Genomic DNA, 25,368 nt, shown 5'->3' on the forward strand with positions numbered 1-25,368 from the left:
GGCATTTTACATCCACAGGCTTTAGTTTGAAAAGCAGTGCTAAGTACATGTGTTTCATGAGAAGCTTGTAGAAAGATGATGCCTTGCCCCTGTTCTGACCAGATAAGTAAAACTCCAAATATATTTGCAATCTTTGATTTCAATACATCAGCCTGGAACAAACATTTTACACAGTAACAAGCTCTGGAAGAGAATCAGGAAGGCAGTGAATGCACACAGCAGAAACAATAGTTCACTTTTAAAGAAAAGTAAGCAGAAATGTCATTGTTCCTTTAGCCTTGGGGCACAATTATTCTTTGTTCTGAGAATTGTGAGAAAAAAAAAAATCCAAGAAGCCATATGAAGATCTCCTGTGGACTTTAAAAACTATCAGCCAAGGGAGAAAGTGGGCAGAGATAGAGGGATCATGTTATTAACAAATGTTGTCTTTTTTGTTTGTTTGTTATTTTGTAATGCTTTTTTCTTCTTTAAAAAATGTTTTGCGGTTTGTGTTTTGTGAATGTTGTCTTTTAAAATTACAGTAACATTACCTTCACTACAATATCAGTATGTGTTTTATCTACTCTTCTTTTTAGGTACTGGAAGGCTGTTAAATATTTGTGAACAAAGGAAGAAAACACATTCACACAGTATGTTTTGAAATGGAATTGAAAACCAAAGAAAAGAACAAAGCAGAGTGTTCACTGAGATCATCACATGAAAAGAAAAGATGCCTGACAGGATTAAAATGCCAATGCCTGGCATCAGGTAAAATTGAAATGTCAATTTCATAATAAATACGTCATGAAGAGATCCTGTAACACAGTATGAAATGTTAGAAAATGACAATGCAGTGCAATGTGCATGTTCTAAGCATCACTGTAGTTTTTTTCCTCATCCTTTAAAGCAATATGATTTTTCAGAGTGCATAAAATACAGTGTTATGACAGCATTTAACACGTTTCATATAGTTTCACAGGGTATTTCCAGAATATGAGTAATAATTTAAGAGATATTTCATCTCTTGAGAGTATGGTTTGAAACTCTCTTCCTTTCCTGTACGATTCCTGTGACATGTATGCAACTTTAGCATCGGCCTCCCGTGTTTTTCCGCTTGCCACCCACTGACTACTTTGTAATTAACTTTATTTTTTTCTCCACAAACTGAAGATTTCTTAATGGAAGAAATAGTAAAAGGCTGGCCTTAAGGGGCAATGGGTTTTGCCAGAAAGTTGCAAGAGGATAAGGTTAAAAAGAAGGAAGATAGTGAGAGTAATGAATAGTTTGAGGACTAGAGATGGCAGGGAGTTACTCTAATTGCAATGTGAAGCCTATTGAAATGATCTGTCGTTAAAGTAGAAGTGATGTGACAAATAACTATGTCTATCAAAGAACTTTAATATTGTCTCAGAAAGGATTATTTTCCAATACTGTCAGTCCAGTTAGAACATATAAATCATTTGTAACAAAGATCTTTTTATTTCTGTTACATTCCTCATAGTAAAGGTGAGTAGAGTTGGCTTCACAAAATTATTTCTAAGACTGTAAACACCTTTAAGGAAGGGAAGTGAATCCATTATTCCTTACTTATATTTTTCTCCCCACATCCTCAGGCTTTTCTCAATGCTTCCTTCCTAAAAGGAATTTGGAGAAAAGTGGAGGGGGTGATGGGGGCAGTTTGCTCCTTTTGTTGATAGGTCGACTTGAAGAAAAATGCACGATACAAGAGTTGTGAGTTTGGTGTTCGTTTTTAACTTTTTATTTTATACTGGGGTATAGTTGATTAACAATGTTGTAGTAGTTTCAGGTGTACAACAGAGTGGTTCAGTTATACATATTACATGTATCTGTTCTTTTTCAAAATTTTTTTCCCAATTAGGATGTTACAAAATATTGAGCAGAGTTCCCTGTGCTACACAGCAGGTCCTTGTTGGGTATCCATTTTAAATATAGCAGCGTGTACATGTCAAGACCTTACTGGGGACTCTTGCCCAGGAGACAGCCTCTCAGTAGTTCTGAGGGAACTGCTCTGAAGAGGAAGAGGAAGAAGCCTAGTTTATATATGATTCTTGGCTAGGGAATCTATGCAGTCAAGCATGCATCTTGGTAGAAGATTACTGCTATTCACAAAGAACAGGTATCTCAGGTTAATGATTTTAGTGCTTTTCTATGTATGGGTCTCTCTAAGGGGCTTGTTTTTTCCAAAGCACAGAGTGCCTCATCCTGTTTTTCATCCTGAATTCTTCTCAGGGTACACTGTCAGTCAGTAATGACTTAGAGCTGGGTGCTGAGCAGTGCTCTTTGATCTTCTTTGTTTACAGCTATGTTATAAAAAATTAATTTTACTTTGTAATTCATAATTGAGAGGTGGACTGCAACTCTATCTGATTTCAGTTCTAGAATTTCCACTGGGTTCTATTTAGAGTTCGTACTTCTTTGCTGAGAGTCCCTGTCTGTATTATTCATTGTGAGGGTATTTTTATTTACTTCCCTGAGCATAATTAAAATAGCTCCTTTAGTATCCTTGCCTAATAATTTGGACAACTGAGTCATCTTAGGGTTGATCTCTGTTGATTAACTTTTCTCCTAAAAATTGGGCCACGTTCTCCTGTTTTGTTGGATAATTTTGGATTTTACCCTGGATATTGTGACTGTTATATCATGGAGACTCTGGATTCTGCTATAGTCTCCTGAAGAGTTGATTTTGATATTTTGCTTGTTTGTTTGTTTTTAAATCAGGTATGTCATTTGGTTGGTTTCAGACTTCATGGTCTGAATCTCCTGAGGTGGCAACATCTCAGATTTCAGCTCTCTTACATTTAGCTGTGTTAATTTGAGCCTACCCTAGCACCTGTGCAGTTCAGGGGTCAGCCACAGAATTGAGCAAAATTTGTAGAGAGAAATCGATACACCCCACCCCCACCCCCGTCTCCTTTCCATTGTCACCCCCTTGCTTTCCAGTGGCTGTAGTTGCTCTGCATTCTATCCTCTATTTCTTCAGGCCAGAAATTCTGCAGATTGTCTGCGTTTTAGCCTCTCCAGGTAGAGATATCTGTGTTTTTTCCTCAGTCTCTAACAGATGGAAAACTGGTACTGTGCTCCGTTCCTTCTTCCGAGTTTCGACTTCCCTCCAAGATCTACTGTTTTTGTTTATTCTCCTATGCCTCCCAGTCACTGTTTGTTTTATATTATTTTGGGTTTTTTTTTTCCCCCAGCATCTTAAATTGTTTCCTGTGGCAGGGTTGGACCTAGTAGAGCTACTCAGCTGTACTATAGCAAAACTGATAGCTCTATGTGATTTCAAATATGACAACTATAAGATGAACTTTGTGACTGTAAAAGCTTCTATGGTGTTTTCGCTAGTGGGATATTATAATAAAAATAATCGGCCTAGCTATTAAAAGTGAGCCTACCAAATATAACTTTTCTGTAAGCTATTTAAATATTTTAAAAATAGAATTTTCAAAAGAAAGTAAAATAAAAATAAGAAGTAAATAGAACAATAATTACTTGGAAATTCATATCATAAATTAAGGATATTTGAAGGAAGAATAAGGGGCATCACAGAAGACATAAGGTGAGAAGTAAACACAAAGGCTGTGACCTTGATTCTAAGTCATTATAGATAAAGACATTGGACTTCAGTATAGATTTTCTCCCTCCGAGTCTGATGTGGGTTGGCAGGGGCTCTCGTCCATTTAGTGACTCAGGGATCCAGGTTCCCACCATCTTGTGATGTTGCCATGTAAACACGTGGCTTGCATGACCTCTGCTATAGGGAGAGAAAGAGCCAGAGAGTTGCTTGCACACAGGCTTTTTATAGCCGGACTTGGAAGCGGCGTGCCATTTTTGTCTACATTCCATTGGCAAGAACTCAGTGAAATGCTCCCAACCCATCTGCAAGGGAGGTTGGGAATGTTGTCGTTCTGTGTGTCCAAGAAGAGGAAATGGTACGGTAAACACGTGGCACCTTATGTGCAACGCTCTCCTTTTAATCGAGGCTACAAGATGGAAAAAAAAAGATACGGTTTGTAGTCCACATTTCTCTTCTTAATGGGAAAGAAAGTTGCTACTTCTTGCATATTACAAGAATACTGCTAGGATCAAGATTACCTCAGAAAAGTATTTATGCAGTTGATCCAAAAGGAGCAAAGGGGCCCACTTACAGTAAAGAGTGATATCTTTAGTTATAGACAGACTGGTATTTGCGTGCGGGGGCGGTGTTTTATAAGATGTTCTTTCTGCTCCCTTTTCTCAGTAGTTTTAGCAACCTGCTCTATATTATAAGGGCAATACGGAGACTGTAGTTCTTGTACAATAAGATATAGGATATATAGCTTTTATATACAAGAAGGTAATCTACAGCCTATATGGAGGGTACGAGCACTGAGAGCTTGCCCCTGAGGGTTGGTGCAGCTGGGCTACCTTCATGCTGATTGTCCTTCAACCCCAGGGAGGCTGGTGGGCTGGGCTTTGACCTTTCTCTCTGGGGCTCTCTGCCCTGACATGTGGGAGTGGCCTGCATGTAATGCATTCAGGAATCCCAAAGCTTGAAAAGTTCTCCATTGATTACTGATTCTCCCTTCAAAAGTATTCCCTTCGTCAGATTTGGGACTTAACTGTGCATGGTTTGTTTTATTGTTACAGTTGGGTTTTAATTTTTTTTTTTAACTTAGAATATTTTAGCTGATCTTTCATAGTTTCTCTGGCGGGGTTCTTTGTATTATTGTAACGAACTTTAACCTCTTTCCTGTTTTACTAAGTAAATGTTTAACACAGTTTTTTTTTAGCTCCTTTCACACCTATATACAGAGAGGGAGAGAAGTGGAGCGAGAAACCAAAAGATATAGGAATAGATGGCAATTTCTGTATGCGATACAGGATTTTTGTGCAGAAATGATCAAAAACTATTTTGTGAAAGAGCCAATATCTCTGTCACAATCATTTTATGAAGAAATTATTTTATTATTTTAATACAGTACATAATATTTTCTGGAATTTATAATATATATTATAATAATATATTTCTAGAATTATAATACATTAATATATTATTGTATATTAATATATTATATATCATATTTTCTAGAATTTATACAATATAAAGTATACGAAAAATGCCCCAAAAAATCAAAAAGAAAAAAATTGCTCACAGTCCCATGATTCAGTCACTGTTTACAATTTAGAAAATGTGTGCACTGAAAACCTGATGATATTTGTAAGGAGATAGAGGGCAAACCCGTTTCAAAATCATGAACAGCTGGTTAGCTGAGGAGACAGTCTGTAGAAATGGAGAGAATGGAAGATTTGAGACAGTGCTATTAGAAGAGCATGAAGCAACTAAATGAATGAAGAGGCGTCAGAGAGGAAAAATTTTTCCTCTACCCTTCTGAGTTCTTCTGGCTGGTCTAAGAATTAATCTGACGTGAGACAGATTGACAGCAGAAAATCAAACATAAATTTAGTAACATGTAGACATGGGAGAGACCCAGGAAAATGGAGTAACTTGCCAGAATGTCTGAAGCCCTCACCTTAAATACCATCTTCAGCTAAAGACAAAAGAGGATGTTGGGGGCAGTGGTTTGGAACTTCAACGGGGAGGAAGGCAATTCACACGGAGATGGAAAAGCAAATGTTTGCTAAACAAATGTTTGCTGGGCTTTGCAGAGATGGTGCAGAAACAGAGTGGACCCCGATCTGTAGGTCCTGCTGAGTTTCCCCAATACATCTAGCCTGTGTTCTTTAGCTATCTCTAGTGATAGCTCTATTCTGGGACAGGACTTCTGTCTAAATTCTTTTAGGCAGTGAGGTGGAAGGTCAAAGATTCTTCCTGAGTCTTTGGGCCTTGATGGTTTTCACCTTGAAATAATCCGCATGTCAAAGAGACACATTTTGGTGTGGCAAATTTTGTTCCCCTGTAGAGTAAAAGTGTTATAAAGGTATAGTGTTAATATTTTTAAGGGAAAGAAAGGAAGTGATAAGCCACAAACAAAATCTCTTAGATCAAGAAAAAGCCCTAGTGCAAGCTCCCTGATAGAAAAAAAAGCTAGAGATAGCTCATAAGCCCCCAATGTAGAAAAACTAACGTCACCCAAAAGACTGATAACATTAGCCCTAAAAGCCCTGTGGGACTTCAGAGTAGCCAAAATGCTCCAGAAATAAACAGGATGAGGTCAAACTAATTAATCTAATTTATGGCCCACGTCGGGAAAGAGCAATCTGGCAGCTTCCTCACTGGATGCAAGAAAAATAAATTATTCTGTTTATATTTATTTTGGTTATATATTTTCTATGTAAGTTTAGCATAAGCATATTTTTTCACATAAGTACTGCCCTTCCACTTAAGATTGATAACAGAGAAAATCAAGTTGGGGTTTTCTTTCTTATTGAGTTCAAAACTGAACAAGAAATGACTATAAAAGTACAAGAACTTACAGTATAGACTCATGAAATAAGTTACAGAGGCGTGTAACTGAGAAGAGGAAGGGAAGAAGAGTGAGAAGATAAGAGCAAAGGCAGAAGAGAGGGAGGATTTTTTTCTTAAGTTTTAAATAGATTTTGTTTTTAAAAGAAATGAGCCACATACGCTACAAGTTCTCAAATTCAATCTGAGACTCTCCATTACCAAAATTCTTAAATTGCTTTTAAAAGTTAAATTAACTGTTTAATTCTTCACAGTTTAGGCGTTCTAGGCATCCCTGTTGAGAACATTGACCTGATTAGTTTTTCAGTTTACTTTTGGAAATTAGTTCCTTAGTCTGTAATTAAGCCACGTGCCCGTAGACTCAACAATGAACCCCAAAGATATTCACATCGTAATCCCTGGAACCCGTGAACATATTAGCTAACATAGTAAAAGGGTCTTCGCAGGTGTGATGACTTTCAGGATCTTGAGGAGGGGAGATGAGCCTGCGTTATTCAAGTGGGCCTTAAATGTGATCGCAAGGGTTCTTACGGGAGAGAGGTGGCGGGAGATTTGGCAACAGAAGAGGGAATGCAAAATGGAAGCAAAAGATTGGAGTGATGTGAGGAAGGGGATGAAAGGGACCACTAGCCAAGTGATATAGGAGACTTCTGACGATTGGAGAAGGCAAGGAGACAAATTCTCCCCTGAAGTCTCCAGAAAGAACACACCCTTGCCAACACCTTGATTTTAGACTTTTGCAGATTTTAGACATTTCTGACCTCCAGAGCTATAAGAAAATAAATATATGTTGTTTTAAGTCAGTAAATTGTGGTAATTGGTTACAGCAACAATAGGAAACTAATATAGCAAGCTGATTTGAATGGATCTGAAAGTAAAAAACAGAAAAAAACAAGGCTCTATATAATGTATATATATATGTGTGTGTGCGTGTATACATGCATATATATGTTCACATTCATATATACATATATAAACTTATATATTAAAAAGCTATTGCTATATATACATATATAAAAGGCTATTCATATATATATATATATACACACACACACACATGTATGAAATCAACTATCTGACATGTTAGACTTTTAATAAAAATGGAAAATACAACACATTCCTCTGGAATCATGTGAAGGTGATGTGCATAATCACTATACCACTTTTACTACACTTCATCTTAGCCAAACAACCGAGAAGCAATTACTATACTGCTTGTGACTGTAGTGAAACACAGATGAGATTTAAATATGGCAGAAACTCTCTTCACTGACCTCCTCCTGAAGGAGTTGTGGATGAAATGATGATCATTTAACTGTAAAACATACTAACCCATGTCCACAGCACAGTGAATACTCTTGGGCAATAATACTCATGCCTACTTCTGTCCCACCAGTTAAGTGGTCTGCTCTTCGTTGCGTTTGTTCCCAAACCTATTTATTTCAAGTACACATCCGTAAGTTGATCACAAATATTGTAATTCTGTATGTACAATTTAAATTCCATAATTTGACTAAACATTTCATAAACGGATGAAATATAAATTGGAATTCATGAAATTCCAACTGTTGTTTTCATGAAAATACTTTGGGAAGATTTAATGCAGATGAAGAGCTCGTAAAATTGCTGTTAAAATATGTATGGGGGAGACAACTTAAAGGTTTTGGATAAAAATCATAAAAGTCTAGGATTCTGTACTTAGACTGCTTCACAAATGCCTTTAGTTTTGTAAAAGCTCTTCTCTAAGGACACCCAGAAGTGGAAATTAGAGATGATGTTGTGCTGGTTAAGAGTGTAAACTTGGAAGACAGACAACATGTGTTTTAATCTTATCTCTACCATTTACTGACTGTATAATGTTAGGCAAGTTTCTTAACCTCAAATGTGAAATGAGGATGATAATAATTGCTACCTCAAAAAGATACTGGTTCTCCAAAGAAGATATACAGACTGCCAACAAACACATGAAAGAATGCTCAACATCATTAATCATTAGAGAAATGCAAATCAAAACTACAATGAGATATCATCTCACACCAGTCAGAATGGCCATCATCAAGGAATCTAGAAACAATAAATGCTGGAGAGGGTGTGGAGAAAAGGGAACACTCTTGCACTGCTGGTGGGAATGTGAATTGGTACAGCCACTATGGAGAACGGTATGGAGGTTCCTTAAAAAACTACAAATAGAACTACCATATGACCCAGCAATCCCACTACTGGGCATATACCCTGAGAAAACCATAATTCAAAAAGAGACATGTACCAAAATGTTCATTGCAGCTCTATTCACAATAGCCCGGAGCTGGAAACAACCTAAGTGTCCATCATCGGATGAATGGATAAAGAAGATGTGGCACATATATACAATGGAATATTACTCAGCCATAAAAAGAAACGAAACTGAGCTATTTGTAATGAGGTGGATAGACCTAGAGTCTGTCATACAGAGTGAAGTTAGTCAGAAAGAGAAAGACAAATACCGTATGCTAACACATATATACGGAATTTAAAAAAAAAATGTCATGAAGAACCTAGGGGCAAAACGAGAATAAAGACACAGACCTACTTGAGAATGGACTTGAGGATATGGGGAGGGGGAAGGGTAAGCTGTGACAAAGCGAAAGAGAGGCATGGACATATATACACTACCAAACGTAAGGTAGATAGATAGTGGGAAGCAGCCGCAGAGCACAGGGAGATCAGCTCGGTGCTTTGTGACCGCCTGGAGGGGTGGGATGGGGAGGGTGGGAGGGAGGGAGATGCATGAGGGAAGGGATGTGGGAACAGATGTATATGTATGACTGATTCACTTTGTTATAAAGCAGAAACTAATTAAAAAAAAAAAAAGAGAAATCTAGAAACAATAAATGCTGGAGAGGGTGTGGAGAAAAGGGAACACTCTTGCACTGCTGGTGGGAATGTGAATTGGTACAGCCACTATGGAGAACGGTATGGAGGTTCCTTAAAAAACTACAAATAGAACTACCATATGACCCAGCAATCCCACTACTGGGCATATACCCTGAGAAAACCATAATTCAAAAAGAGACATGTACCAAAATGTTCATTGCAGCTCTATTCACAATAGCCCGGAGCTGGAAACAACCTAAGTGTCCATCATCGGATGAATGGATAAAGAAGATGTGGCACATATATACAATGGAATATTACTCAGCCATAAAAAGAAACGAAACTGAGCTATTTGTAATGAGGTGGATAGACCTAGAGTTTGTCATACAGAGTGAAGTTAGTCAGAAAGAGAAAGACAAATACCATATGCTAACACATATATACGGAATTTAAAAAAAAAATGTCATGAAGAACCTAGGGGCAAAACGGGAATGAAGACGCAGACCTACTTGAGAATGGACTTGAGGATATGGGGAGGGGGAAGGGTGGGCTGTGACAAGGCGAAAGAGAGGCATGGACGTGTATACACTACCAAACGTAAGGTAGATAGATAGTGGGAAGCAGCCGCAGAGCACAGGGAGATCAGCTCGGTGCTTTGTGACCGCCTGGAGGGGTGGGATGGGGAGGGTGGGAGGGAGGGAGATGCATGAGGGAAGGGATGTGGGAACAGATGTATATGTATGACTGATTCACTTTGTTATAAAGCAGAAACTAATTAAAAAAATAAATAAATAAACTTAAAAAAAAAAAAAAAAGATACTGGGAGGACTAAAAGTACATGACACATTGTAGGTGCTCAAATGTTATTATTAATACTGTTATTGCTACTATGTATATGGTTTATTCAAGAGTGACTACGGGGACCATCTATTGATGGAGCCATACTCAAAGAAGACCCCCGGGCTTTAAGTCAAAAGACTGATAAATAAATGTACATATAGCTTTATGTTAAAATGAAGTTTTCAATTCTCCACTTTAGCCAGCTTTGCCAATTACCAAACCAATTCCAATCCTAATTGCTTTTGATGAGGGAATTCTCCTACAAGTTGGCTTATTTTTCTGCAAATTATTAGCTTAAAAACACAAAAATAAGACCCAAATCCTATGAAAGTACAAAGCTCCCATGACAGGGTAGTATCACTTCGCTCAACCCTTCCTTCCCTAGTGTTTTAAAGATTAAGAGTTTAAAACAGTAAAGCCATGTGCCTGTGGCCCATGGCACCCTGTACCAGTCCGGCTTCACCCTCTGTCCCTATGCAACATTCATCTTATAAAACAAGGGCCAAGGTCTTTTCAAGCTGAGGTTGCCTTCTGTAGCTGGTGCAGGATTCCCATTGCAGCTTGCTTTCAAACATTTCAATGTTGCATCTCTCTTGTTATCTTACCTTAAAAAATCATATTGAAGTAAATGGTGTCAGAACTATCCTAAGACCTAGCCTATTGTATTGGCCTAGGTCACCCAGAGGGGTCTACCCACGAGAAATGAGGGAAATTAATCACTACCTCGCGACTAAATAAACAGAATTTCATTTTTCTTATTCAGGATCAGAATAATAACTACTTCTGGTTAGACTATAATGGGCTCAAGTGAAGAGAGCAATGGAATCCCAGGTTGCTTCTGATAGAATCATCTCAATATTTTAGTAATTTGCAATTGGGTTTTCTCAAATGTCTTATATGGAAAATTTGTAATTATTTGGGAAAAAATGTTCCCTATTTTGGGGGTCATATTGGGAAAAGATACCCCAAAGTCTACAGCTATTGATCCAAAGGGAAGACAAATAAGAAGGAAACAAATATCATCTAGTAATATTTATTAAGGTAGGGCTCTGTTGGGCTTCTTCCCAAAGGTAAAAAGAGACTCAGCCCCTCTCCTCCCAGTGATAATAGATTTAAGAAAATCAACTCAGATTGTGATGAAACAAAAGACATATTAGAGCTGAAGACAAAATGGCCAGCAAACACTCAGACTAAACAGAGAGCAAATACAGAATCACTGAATGTTGTATCGATTTTTCTGTCTGAAGGATATATGTTTGACTATAGGATTTCAGAATTCAATCAAACGTCTTAGATTAAGAATCGTAACTTTTAGCCTTAAAAGGGATACTCATGATTTAGAGGCAAGAGCACAAAATGAGGTTTCAGAAGACCTGAATTCTAGTCCGAACTCCGTTCTGTATTTAGGTGAAGGCACTTAACCTCTCAGAGCTGAGTGAATTAAGATCAGACACTTACTGGATTCTAATTTAGTCCTTGACCCTTACCAGCCATGACCTTGGGCCCAGTGTTTAACCTTCCCTAGCCTTAGATTGGCTATTTGCAAAACAGGGATAATAATAGAACTAAACTGTAGTAGGTAGAAGTGATGATTCCATGGAATAAACATATGTAAAGAGCATAGCACTGTGGCCAGCATACAAGTACTCAAGAAATATTAGCTGGAATTTACTTATTCACTTGTTTGGGAGTTGGTTAGAGAGACTGGCAGGAAGGAATGAGTGTCAGAATCGGTGGCGTTAGCTCATTGAAAGGGAGCTATTTTTTTAAATTATTTACAATTTTTCAGCCTCTAAAGAAATGCTGGTACCCTAAAGCATAGTCCTGGGTGACCACACCCTAGTCAAACCTCTCATAACAGATCTTGCTCTTTTGCATGAAGATCCAGGGTCTGTGAATGCCTTCTGTGTGGTACTCATTCTGTTTAACCAGAAACTAGACAATTAGCCTGGGGAATAAAAGAGTATGCAGAAGTACAATTTATATTTATAGTAATTATTTTAGCTTTTATTCCAGTATTGACAATGCCTTATTAATAGTATCCTTTTCCAACAATTGAGAACTGTTTAGCCGCCAAAACGATGATCCAAATTTACAATCAGGATAAAAAGAGGTTTGGGGGAAGGATGGAGAAGTAACATCTCTGAAAGGTAAATGGCGGGGGAAGGCTTGGGCAGAGAAAACCTTGGTCCTGAGATGCTGATTGGACACTTCTGAAAGGAAAGTGAGGAGCTTCAGACCAAAATGCAGATGTGATCAAGTTTCAGCCAACCCAAGAGGGAGCTCCACACCAAAGATTGCTCCTTAGAGGAGTCCCACATTGGGCAGGAAGGGCCAGGTACCAGTGACCCACCATGCTCATTCACATGGTGGGGATTGCCCATCAAGCATGCATAGCCTCTGCCCCCACCTCCAAAGTTGAGGCGCATCCTGAAGGTGATATAGCTGGAGGCTGCCCGCTAAGCCTACTGTTTGTAGCTGAGCAACAGTTTTCCTTCTTGAAGGAAGATCTGAGAGGCATACCTGAATGGCTGCCAAAGAGTGTTCCCATAATATACACACCCTCAATATATTTTATTAGAATACAAATTTTTCCTATTTTTATACCTTACATCATTTAATGTTTTGTAATTTAAATCTTTATATTTTTTCTTGAAAAATTTTTACCAAATTCTTGAGTAGTTAAATTGAAATAGCAAATTACAAATTATAGTAAAGGACTTTAAAATATATATTTAAAAATTGATTTATTTTATTTTTAGAGGCAACTAAGTAAATATTCATTCCTGTGTTCCCAAGTATACCGATAAAGTTGGCATTTAAAATGCTGAGGTACCTAACCATAAAATTTCATTTATATTTTGTACTGAATTAAAATTCGTACTTTTGAAGTCATATTTTTGATATTACAAGCACATGTTAGATGCAAAAACAGCATTCTCTTTTAGTTTTCAGGTTCTTTAAGGATAGGCATTGTATCCATATTGCCAAGTATTTTCCAAGAGGTACTGTAGCCCAATTATAATGAACAGAGAATCACCTCATTTCTTGAATGTGATGAAGGATTATTTAAAATAGACCTTTAACATTAGTGAGATATATAAAACAGTCATTGAAAATGAAATATGTTTTTTATGTAACCTTACCTTTTAGTGAATTCAGGAGGATGATAGAGACTATGATTTTGGATTACTCTGTGATATAATGAAGGTTGTAAACAAAATGAGCCATGGACATTAGAAATGAAAAGCCATATTCTCTCTATCATGACAGTAAACTAGAGGATATTCTTTCATATATATTTTTACAGACATGTATGGACAGACAGATTGAATTCTGTAGATACATGTTGGAATTTCCAATGTACTTTAAGACCTTTTTAAAAATGTGAATATTGGCTCCCTGGATTATCTAAAGATTTAAATAAGTTAACCTGCACATACATGGCAGTCATAGTTATTATGTAACTAACTTTTGTATTCTGCAGCCAAAAGAAATTCCTGTATTCTGATGAGACTCAGTAAATATGGTTAGAAAAAAATGTTTATTTATTTAACATCTCCTAATTATATCACATTTTGCTGAGTATTTTTCCAATATTATAAAAATTTTCAATGATACAGAAAAGTGGGAAGGATTGTACAGTGAACACTCACCAAAGAGATTCTACAAATAACATTTAACTTTACTTGCTTTTATCTATCCATCTATCCATTACTTCATCCTTTCATCAGTCCAAATGATTTTCAACACATTTGAAAGTAGATCGTACATATCAGTATATTCCCCCTAAAATACATTAGAATTCATTAGAGTTTAATATTTGGTTGTATTTTTTTCTTTTGAGGTAAAATTTCGATACAGTATTATGCAAATGTCTTGAGTGTGCCATTCAATGAGGTTCCACAGATGCACAGATCTGTGCACCCAGAGTACAGAATGTTAATATCATCCCATAAAGTTTTCTCATGCCCACGTACCACTTTCCAGTCAATCTCCCAACACCCCACAGGGAAATACCATTGTCTTTTTTTTCCACCATAGATGAGTTTTGCCTGCTCTAGAAATTCATGTAAATGGTATCATACACATTCTTTCTTTTCTTTTCTTTTCTTCTTTTTTTTGGGGGGAGTTTGGTTTTGATTTTTGTTTTGTATTTTTTAAATTAATTTTTATTGGAGTATAGTTGATGTACAATGTTGTGTTGGTTTCTGCTGTACAGCAAAGTGAATTAGTTATACATATACATGTATTCACTCTTCTTTAGATTTTATTCCCCTGTAGGTCATTACAGAGTATTGAGTAGAGTTCCCTGTGCTATACAATAGGTTCTTATTAATTTTCTATTTTGTATTTAGTAGTGTATATATGTCAGTTCCAGTCTCCCAGTTGATCCACCCCCCCTTCCCCCTTGGTAACTATAAGTTTGTTTTCTACATCTGTGACTATTTCTGTTTTGTAAATAGGTACATTTGTACCGTGTTTTTAGATTCCACATGTAAGCAATATCATATGATATTTGTCTTTCTCTGTCTGACTTACTTCACTCAGTATGATAATCTCCAGGTCCACCCATGTTGTTGCAAATGGCATTATTTCATTCTTTTTAATGGCTGAGTAATATTCCATTGTATATAGGTACCACATCTTCTTTATCCATTCATCTGTTGATGGACATTTAGGTTGCTTTCATGGCTTGGCTATTGTAAACAGTACTGCAGTGAAAATTGGTGTGCATGTATCCTTTCAAACCATGTTTTTCTCTGGATATATGCCCAGGAGTGGTATTACTGGATCATATGGTAGCTCTATTTTTAGGGTTTTTTTTTAACACCTTTATTGGAGTATAATTGTTTTACAATGGTACATTAGTTTCTGCTTTATAACAAAGTGAATCAGCTATACATATACATATATCCCCATATCTCTTCCCTCCTGCATCTCCCTCCCTCCCACCCTTCCTATCCCACCCCTCTACATGGTCACAAAGCACCAAGCTGATCTCCCTGGGCTATGCGGCTGCTTTCCACTAGCTATCGGTTTTACATTTGGTAGTGTATATATGTCCATGCCACTCTCTCACTTTGTCCCAGCTTACCCTTCCCCCTCCCCATGTCCTCAAGTCCATTCTCTAGTACGTCTGCATCTTTATTCCCATCTTGCCCCTAGGTTCTTCATGACCTTTTTTTTTTTTTTTTTTTTTTTTGTTGCGGTACGCAGGCCTCTCACTGTTCTGGCCTTTCCCATTGTGGAGCACAGGCTCCAGACACGCAGGCTCAGCGGCCATGGCTCACGGGCCCAGCCGCTCTGTGGCATGTGGGATCTTCCCGGACCGGGGCACGAACCTGTGTCCCCTGCATCGGCAGGCGGACTCTCAACCACTGCGCCACCAGGGAAGCCCGACCTTTTTTTTTTTTTTAGATTCCATATATATATGTTAGCATACGGTATTTGTTTTTCTGACTTACTTCACTCTGTATGACAGACTCTAGGTCCATCCACCTCACTACAAATAACTCGATTTCATTTCTTTTTATGGCTGAGTAATATTCCATTGTATATATGTGCCACATCTTCTTTATCCATTCATCTGTTGATGGACACTTAGGTTGCTTCCATGTCCTGGCTATTGTAAATAGAGCTGCAATGAACATTGTGGTACATGACTCTTTTTGAACTATAGTTTTCTCAGGGTATATGCCCAGTAGTGGGATTGCTGGGTCATATGGTAGTTCTATTTTTAGTTTTTTAAGGAACCTCCATGCTGTTCTCTATAGTGGCTGTATCAATTTACATTCCCACCAACAGTGCAAGAGGGTTCCCTTTTCTCCACACCCTCTCCAGCATTTATTGTTTGTAGATTTTTTGATGATGGCCATTTTGACCTGTGTGAGGTGATACCTCACTGTAGTTTTGATTTGCATTTCTCTAATGATTAGTGATGTTGAGCATATTTTCATGTGTTTGTTGGCAATCTGTATATCTTCTTTGGAGAAATGTCTATTTAGGTCTTCTGCCCATTTTTTGATTGGGTTCTTTGTTTTTTTGATAATGAGCTGCATGAGCTGTTTGTATATTTTGGAGATTAATCTCTTGTTGGTCACTTCGTTTGCAAATATTTTCTCCCATTCTGTGGATTGTCTTTTCATTTTGTTCCTACATACTCTTTCATGTAAGGCTTTCTTCACTCAGCACTTTTTTTTCAGATTCATCCACATTGTTACTTGTTTCAGTAGTTCATTTCTTTTTATTATTTTTTTTTGCTGAGTTATACCTCCTTGTGTGAAGATCTCAGTTTGTTTATTCATTGTCTTACTGATGGGCACCTCTGTTTCCAATTTTAGACTACTGTAAATAAAGCTGTTAAGAACCTTTTCATACTAGTCTTTTTTGTACACATTTGTTATTATTTCTCTTGAGTAAATACTGATGAGGGGAATTATTTGGTTATAGAGTAGGCATATGAATAATTTTAGAAGAAACTGCCAGATCTTTCTCCAAAGTAGTTGTATATTGCTTCACTCCCACCAACAATGTATGAATGTTCCAATGGCTCCATATCTTCACTGACATTTGGTGGTGTTGATCTTTTCAATTTTAGCCAAACTGGTGGGTATGTTTTGTGATCTAATTGTGGTTTTATTTTGCATTTCCCTGATGACTGATGATGTTGGGCACATTGTCATGTGCTCATTGACCATTTGTATCTCTTCCTTTGTGAGACTTCTACTCAACTTTTTTGTTAATTTTTAAATTGCTTTTTTCTTTTTATTATTGAGTTTCAGAAACTCTGTTTGTATATTGATGCCAGTATTTTGTGAGATATGTTATGCAGAGTTTTTTCCCAGTCTGAAGGTTTTTCATTAATTTTCTAAATGATATCATTTGATGAACAAAAGTTTTAAATTTTCATGAAGTCTACTTCATCATTATTTTCATTTATGGTTATTGCTTTCTTTGTTCTGTCTTAGAAATCTTTGCCTACCTCCAAGTCACAAAAATATTCTATGTTTCCACATAAATGATGTATTTTATTTTATTTTACTTTATTTTTTAATATTAATTAACTAATTTACTTTTGGCTGCATTGGGTCTTCGTTGCTGCGTGCAGGCTTTCTCTAGTTGCGGCGAGCGGGGGCTACTTTTCATTGTGGTACGGCGGGCTTGTTATTGCAGTGGCTTCTCTTGTTGCGGAGCACAGGCTCTAGGTGCGTGGGCTTCAGTAGTTGTGGGTCGCGGGCTCTAGAGTGAAGGCTCAGTAGTTGTGGCGCATGGGCTTAGTTGCTCCACGGCATGTGGGATCTTCCCGGACCAGGGCTCGAACCCGTGTCCCCTGCATTGGCAGGTGGATTCTTAATGACTGTGCCACCAGGGAAGTCCCCCACATAAAAGATTTATAGTTTTACTTTGTACATTTAGGTCTATGTTCTATCTCAAATTAAGTTTTTATTGTGTGAGGTAGGAATCAAGTTTCAATTTCTTTGCATATGGGTACCCCATTATTCCAGCATTATTCATGGAAAAGGCTCTCCTCTCCCTAACAGATTGCCTTGGCTACTTTGTCAGAAATCAAATGACCATATAAGTGGGACACTTCTGGGCTCTCTGTTTAATCTATTGATATTTCTATTGGTCTGTATTCCAGGCTGTCTGTGACGTTGTAGTAGGTCTTAAAAGTCAGTTATTGTAAGTCCTCTAAGTTTGTTTTTCTTTTTCAAAATTGCTTTGGATAATTTGGATTCTTCCTTTACATTCCTATGTGGCTTTATTTTCCTATATGCCTTTTATAATCAGTGTGATTATTTTTTAGGTCTGCTGGGATTATGACTGGGAAGGTGATGAGTCTAAAATCAAAACTGGGAGAAATATATCTTAACACTGAGTTTTCCAATACATGAACATGGTGTATCTTTCCATTTAGTTAGGTCTTTCTGAATTTCTATCAGCAGTTTTTTGTAGTTAATAATAAAGAGGTCTTGCATATTCTTTGTGAAATTTGTTCCTAACCACTTTATAGTTTCTGATGTTATCATAAATTAAACTGTTTCCAGTTTTATTTTCTAATTGTGTGCTAGCATATAAAACATGATTGACTTTTATATTATTTTATTTCCAAATATATGGGTTTTGTCTAAATATCTATTGTACTTATTTCTTTTTTTAATGTTTTGATAATTTTATTTTTTATTATTTTTAATTAATTAATTAATTTGGCTGTGCCAGGTCTTAGTTGCGGTTAGTTGCCTTGTGTGGGATCTTCATTGTGGCATGCGGGATCTTTTAGTTGCGGCATGCAGGGTCTTGAGTTGCATCATGCGAACTCTTAGTTGCAGCATGTGGGATCTAGTTCCCTGACCAGGGATTGAACCCATGCCCCCTGCATTGGGCGTGCCAGTCTTAGTCACTGCACCACCAGGGAAGTCCCTATTGTACTTATTTCTAATTTAATCTCATTGTAGTCAGAGTGCATACTCTGTTTCATTTCAGTCCTTTTAAGTTTATTGACCTTAGTTTTATGGCCCATCATATGGCCTTCCATGCTACCTGTATGTTTACCAAGATTGTTTGAGATGATACAAAAGAAATACAGAAATTAAACTCTGCTTTCTTGCAGTTTCCCAACCACGTGGGAGTTAGAAATGTAAATACATGGAACAATACGACAAAGTCAGGAAAAACTAAATTATATCATCAGTAGGGATTAACCACATAAGTGATGAAAAGTCCTAAAGGAAAGGATTTATCAGAGTAGGGGCACAACAGGGTATGCACCCCTCCACTCATTCTGGACATGAGTGTTTAAGCCAATTCTTGAAACAAGTGCTGGGTGCAAACTATTAGATTGGAAGTTGGAGAACTAATGAGTGAAATGATTAAGGGATGGAAAAATGATCTGGCAAGTCATGAGCAGAAGACAGCATGGAATCTTATTTCCTTATGTTCCTTCTTTTTTTCCCACAAGAATTTTTTCTAACCTTGTATGTGTCAGGCTTTGTAATTAATGCCAGAGCTACATTGTTCCCCTGCCTCAGAGGTCTGGGTGAAGAGAAAGATTCAGGCATAAAGAAGAGGGGGATGCTGGTACTAGGCGAGCAAGGGGAGTAGCAATAACTAATTTACTTTGCATGGAGTGGCACCAGGAAGACCTTACACTGTGGGTGTCTTTGGAGCTGGGTCTTTAAGAATGTGTCTACCATGCAGAGAGAATAGAGAAGTCCTAGCAGCTTGAAAGTATAAGAGAGCAGCTTAGGTAGAGGGTAGAGGGAATGAGTTTGCAAAGGAGCGCTAGTGCCAGTAATTAGAAAATTTGATTGTGCTTAAGGAGTTTGTATTTTTTGTTAAAGTGCCTGGGAGTCATAAAATGTTTTTAAGAAGTACAATGGCTTGATCATGTTTGTGTTTGTTAACATATCTGGCAGAATTGAGCAGGGTGGATTGGATTTGGGAGAAACTAAAGACAGGGAAACGAGTTGGGAGAGCATCTTAGGTCAGGTGATTGATGATTAACCTGAAGTGATGCAGGAAAGAGGCATTAATATGTGAGACATGCAGGAGGTAGAATGAGTAGACAACTGAGGCTGGAAAAGAAGGGGTCATGGGTGACTTTCCCATTTCTAATGTGTGATGGGGTGCGTAGGGGTTTCATTAACAAGGAAAGAAATTGCAGGACAAAAGCAGAATTTGGAAGAAAAACTGAGTTTCATTTCTTATCAATTGAGGAGGAAAAATCCATTCGTCAGTTTTAACTATAGAACTGAAGATTAGGAGAAGGGGAGGCCAGAGATTTGATTTGCAAGTCATTAATATTTACTTGCTAGCAGTCAAGCAGAGAAGTAGAACTACATCCACCTGGTGTGTCTTGTGGAGACTGGACTATTGAATGAGAAAAAGGCTGAGATAACTTGTGAGTCCCCTTCTGGGCCTTTGAGTAACTATTAAGAGGAAGGAGGGTAACCAGGAGGTAGGGTACTAGTGAAGTAGACAGCTCTGGAATACCAACTCTGACAGTTTGGTTCTGAAATTTGCTTCATTTCTTAAACAAGAGGCATCTCATAAATAAGCAATTGGGGGAAAATTAAGCTAACATCATGTATTAATGAGAACATTTGGGGGTTTATGCAAGAGAAACCAATTTGAGCTAGCTTCAGCAAAATAAGATTTTCTTACGAGAATGCAGGGGTGCCTCATAGCAGCCAAGGGTAAGAATGCCACTGTAACCAGGAGGCGGACAGCCACTGAGAATCCAGGCTTGGCTCCACTCTGTTTACCTCCTTTCTCTTTGTGTCTCTGCCCTTTCTTGACTTGTTTTTTATCTTTCTCCTGATGCCATAGGTCCTAAATTGATATTATAGCTCCAGACACCCAGTGTTACTAATTTCCCCTTTCTAATCCCCAGGCAAGTTCTAAATCCCATTCTAAATCCCCAGGCAAGTTCTCTGATTGGGCCAGCATGGGTGAGAGGGTCCATCCTGATCCAATCAAGAGAGAGAGAGAGAGAGAGAGTGAGTGTGTGTGTGTGTGTGTGTGTGTGTGTGTGTGTGTGTGTGTTTAAGGGCCAATGGACTCCAGGCCAATTAAATCATAAGATCTGGGGGTGGTATCCAGACATCAGTATCTGTTAGAAGTGTCCCAGTTTGGGAACCAATGCCTTAGGCTCTGTTATTTTTATGAAAATAAAGACTATGGTAGGGTTAATAATGCCCCCACCATGTCCATGTGCTAGTAGCCAGAACCTGTGGAAATATTATGTTAAATGGCAAAGGGGAATTAAAGTTTCAGATGGAATTGAGGTTGCTAAAAAACTGACCTTAAAATAAGGAGATTGTTTTGGATTATCTGGGTGGGACCGATATAATCACAAGGGTCCTTAAATGTGGAAGAGGTAAGCAGAATTGTCAGTGTGAGAGAGTAATGTCATTCTGGCTTTACAGCAATGGAAAGGAAAGGGCCATGATCCAGGGCATGTGGGTGGTGTCTGGAAAGTGGAAAAGTCAAGAAAAATCATTCTCCCTTAGAACCTCCATAAAGGAACTCAACCCATCTGGCACCTTGATTTTAACCCAGTGTGACGCTTTTCAGACTTCTGACCTCTAGAGCTGTAATACATTTGTGTTGTTTTAAGCCATGAAGTTTGTGGTGATTTTTGTAACAGCAGCCATAGAAAACCAACACAGAGACATTATTGAGAAGACTGGTTAGTACTTGAATAAAAGAGAGAGATCAAAGATAATTCCAAGGCTGTATTCCTTAAATACAGTTGTTCCATGGTGAACATTGAACCTTTTTTTTTTTTTTTTTTGGTCTCTCTAGCACTTCTCTTCTGAAGACAGCATCTCCTTCTACCTTTTGTTTTCATTTAGAAATTTTCTCTTCATTTTTTTCCTCCAATTCTGAGTTTCTACTGGGGGGTACCATTCTTATGTCCCACCTGCACTTTCTCTCCAAGAATGGTTATATGACTCAGCCTCACCCAATCATGCTCTTTATCTGGTGTTCTAAAAATTGAAACTTCAGGAAGAGAGGTACTTTCTGTCTGCTGACACCTTGGTAGATGTGAGCCCACAATTTGTCCGAAGCCATGGTTCCAAGTGTACAGAACATGACTTGGAGGTTCTGAAGAGTGACCCCTTCCAAGAGAGGCAGGGTTGAGAGCCTAATCTGGAATTTGAAGCATTCAGTTACTGGTTCCACTTATTCTTAGGGCCAATCATAGACTTACCCTTTCGCAACTTGGGTTACACAATAACTTTCTCTTTTTGCGTAAGCTACTTCATTTTGGTTTTCGTCACTTCAATCAAAATATTCAGACAAATTCAGACATAAAATAAGAAAATAAATCCGTAATCAAATGAAAGTGAACAAACATATATCTGCATCTACTAAGATGCAAAAATTATCTTTATTAACACAGTGTTATTGTTGTTTTTTCTTTTAGCACCTTCTGTATGTAAAACATTTTACCAGTGAAGTAACTAGGACAAGGTCCTACTTCCAGGCACTTACAGATTTATTCAGCCTACAGAGTCTGTCTGCATTTAACAGTATACATACCCTCTTGCAGTCTGTTCTTACTGCAGTCCCCCTATGCTTATTTGACAAAAGCAAAACAGAAATGAGTTCAGAAAGTCTGGTTTGTAAAATACACAAACGGAAGAATCACAAAGGTTAATGGGAAGAATTTCAGGATATTCAAATCTCTAAGGGCAATGACCAGTCTCTCCCCAAAAATGTTTCTTTCCCTTTTCGGTCAAAATACTTGCTGGGAAGGACTATTGGTGTGGCCCTGTGGCAATTCTATTATTCTTAATAAGCCAAATGTTTCTTAGTTCCATCATAACTAAAGTAAAAAGAAGAAAGGAAAACTAATTTGGAATAAATCACTTCAGGCCCACAGGCCAATTCACTTTGGATTCACTCAGGTGTGTTTGTTTTAATAGCTGATCTGAAGGCATGTGAGATACCACAGCTTACCAGATTTTAAACAGAAAAGTACAGAACTTAAAACTAAGCACGCATGCAGCATGGAATAATAATCAAGTTAGGCTTCTTAAAATGCTAACTGCCAGAAAACCTGAAACCAATAGAGCAAAATTCACAGGACAACACAGGCTGAATATTCTGTTTCTCAGAGGGGCTTTTAAGAAGGCTCAAATTCTGAGGTAGCTCCCTAAAAAGCAGGGTCAATAATGGGTATTATTTGACAACATGTGTTCTTCTCCCCAAGATATTTGGGTAGGTTTGTTCAAGACTTTTTTTTTTTTTTTTTTTTTTAAGAAAAAGCAGATGTTGTCAGCAAAAGGCCAGAACAGCAGAAGAGTTTGTTCTCAGGGAAAGGGCTGAACTGTAACAGTGGGCAACGGTTGGAAAGTCACCAACCACGTTCTGGGCTCACACAGCAGAGACATGTTAACTAGGGTGCCCTGCATAGGCGGTTTGTGGGTGAGAAATTTCCATGCCGCTTACCATGGACTGAGGACACCGCGCGATGAGGAGAGAGGCCAGTGGGTGGAATAGTGTGTGGGGAGGTAGGCATGTAAAAGGGTGAAAGGCCCGCGAGGATCTAGGGTGGGTCCAGGGAGAGGCGTGCTGACGCAGAGGGCTGGCTAGCTTGGCCCCGCGCCAAGCTGGGCTTTCTGGAGTGTGAATGTGCGTGGGGTGCACCCAGGGGCCTCGACGACTTCTCTTGCCAGTGTTATTTGTAACAGATCTCAAGAGTGGAAAGCTCTAACGCGGTGCCCTGAGCGCTAAGTCTTCCGAACCTAGGCAGCGGAGGCCCCGCCCCTCTGTTTCCCACCCTGTCTGGCCCCTCCCCTCCCCTGCCTAACTCCGCCCTGGCCCCGCCCCCGCCGCTTCCCCCCGCCCTTCCCGTCGGCTCCTGGCTCCTCCTGGGCTCGGCGGCGGTGGGAAGGCGCAGGCGCGGTTGGCGGCCGGCAGAGCGCGGAGTAGTGGCGCGGGGCGCGCGGTGAGTGTGGTGGCGGCGCGGGGCTCGCAGCCGGGGAACATGGTTCGGGCGGGCGTCCGGGGAGGGTTCGGAGTGTGTGCGGGTGGCGGCCCTGGGAGACGTCGGCCCCATAAGGAGAAACCTGCCAGACGTGCGGCAGCGGGGCTGGCCGCGCTGCCGTAAGTGTCCGGCCCCGGCCGCGTGGGGAGCTGAGTGCGTGGTGGCGGGAGCGGGAGAGGGTATGTGTGAGGAGAAATTGAAGGAAAGGGCTCCAGAGGCTGGAAGTCCAGACTCAGGCTTGGCAGAACCGGGAGCCTCGCCAAGGGCGCTGGAGGGTGTCCCAGCTTCAAGTTCAGTACCCCCGCTTGGTGCCCCTGAGCGGCGGGCGTCCCGGGCCCGTCCCTTCCCCCGCGCTGCCGTCTCGGAGTGCAGAGTTGCCAGGAATATTCCGCGTCGCGCGGGGAGAGGATTTGGAGGAGGTGGGCTGTCGCCCCAAGCTTGTGCCAAGGAGGGAGTGGCATTCGTGTGACTTTCTTCACCCCGCCCCCGGGAATGTGCCCGTCTTCTGGTACATTGTGCTCATGGACGTTTTAACAAAGGCTATGACTGTTTTCTAGGCAGTGGCTGGTGACAGCGGGGGCGGGTCGGTGGAGGGGGGGCGCACGAGGTCGCGGTGCGGCCCTGGGGGAAGGGGGAGCGGGGGGGCAGGCTTGGGGGGAGTGGAAGGAAGGGAACAACCCTCCTGGCTCAGCTTTTTCCTCCTTCCTGGTCCGCTGATTTTGATCAGTGGTAGAAACAGCCTCGAGAGGGATGTGAGTGGAAATGAGTGTGTGTGTTCAGACTGGCTGCAGCCATTGGTTTTGTAATAGTGCTGTTGATGTATTTTCTAAGTGTCCCTTAAGGAGAAGGGCGAAATTAATGGAATTTAAGAGGAAATAATTGAACGGAAGGATGAAGAGGTGGAGTGTCAAAACTTAGAGCTAAATTAATGCTTTGAGATAGTCATAGTATAAATTAAGCCAAACTTTGAACGATGTGGAGGTGTGAAAGTCAGAGTAAGTGGAAGTTGGTTAGGGTGTGGTTGATTGTTTCAATCAAGAGTGGATTATTTTGTGTGTGTGTGTGTGTGTAGATGCTGAAAGTTCTTCAGCAGATTCACTTTAGAACCCTTAAAAATGATATTGGGGATATAAAACATCAGGGCAAATATTGTAATTTTAGATAAGGTTCTGAGGCTTTCATTTTCAAGCTTAGGATCTTTATGGAAATTAGTATGTGTTCCCAAGCATAGATGTTGATATTTATACTCATTTGTTTAACTTAATACAATAAAACAAATTGAACTTCTTCCTCCTCCACCCCTTTCCCTCGATTGTGAATCCTGTTTTATAAACATTTACTTTCAGATCTGAAGTGTGTTTAAAGGCTCAGTCCCCCCTCCAACCCCCAAGTCATGAAGTGAGCACGATTTCTTCTTGTGTTATTGTCATTTTATTCTTTCTTTTACTGTTATTTTAAGTTAAATGCCACTAACATTACCAGATTTGGGGAGGGAGGTGTTAGGGATACTTCCCTTTTCCAGTGGCTAATGAACTCCTATTCATCCCTTCAGACTCAGCCCAATTCACCACTTGGAAAAATTGCCAGATCCATCAGAATGAATTAGTCACCCCCCTTTGCTGCTAAACTGATACTACTGGCCTTATTTCTCTCTTGCTACTGGAACCTCAGTCTTCTGTGTTATCCCAGTACCTAGGGCTGCTGGGTAGGTACTAAGTGCCTAATGAATACAGTTAGATGTTAATAAGTGCTGTTGGAAAGATAGTAATTC

The 25,368-nt window shown here is 39.3% G+C and overlaps 1 protein-coding gene across 3 annotated transcripts in view; it reads left to right on the plus strand.

Annotated features, from left to right (window-relative positions):
- The first annotated feature begins 594 nt into the window (after positions 1 to 594).
- Positions 595 to 25,368, plus strand: part of LOC308608777 (transmembrane gamma-carboxyglutamic acid protein 1) — a 184,509-nt gene continuing 159,735 nt past the window's right edge. The window contains exon 1 of one of the 3 annotated variants that reach the window (XM_081222106.1): positions 595 to 747. In XM_081222106.1, coding sequence (XP_081078232.1) covers positions 642 to 747 — 106 coding nt within the window. In that variant the 5' untranslated portion in view covers positions 595 to 641. Of the gene's footprint in view, positions 748 to 23,488; positions 23,559 to 25,368 lie in introns of those variants that run through there. The other 2 variants (XM_081222107.1, XM_081222108.1) reach the window with 2 other exon arrangements.

This window comes from Mesoplodon bidens (genome assembly GCF_964165515.1).
Source record: "Mesoplodon bidens genome assembly, chromosome: X".
NCBI classification, from domain to species: domain Eukaryota; kingdom Metazoa; phylum Chordata; class Mammalia; order Artiodactyla; family Ziphiidae; genus Mesoplodon; species Mesoplodon bidens.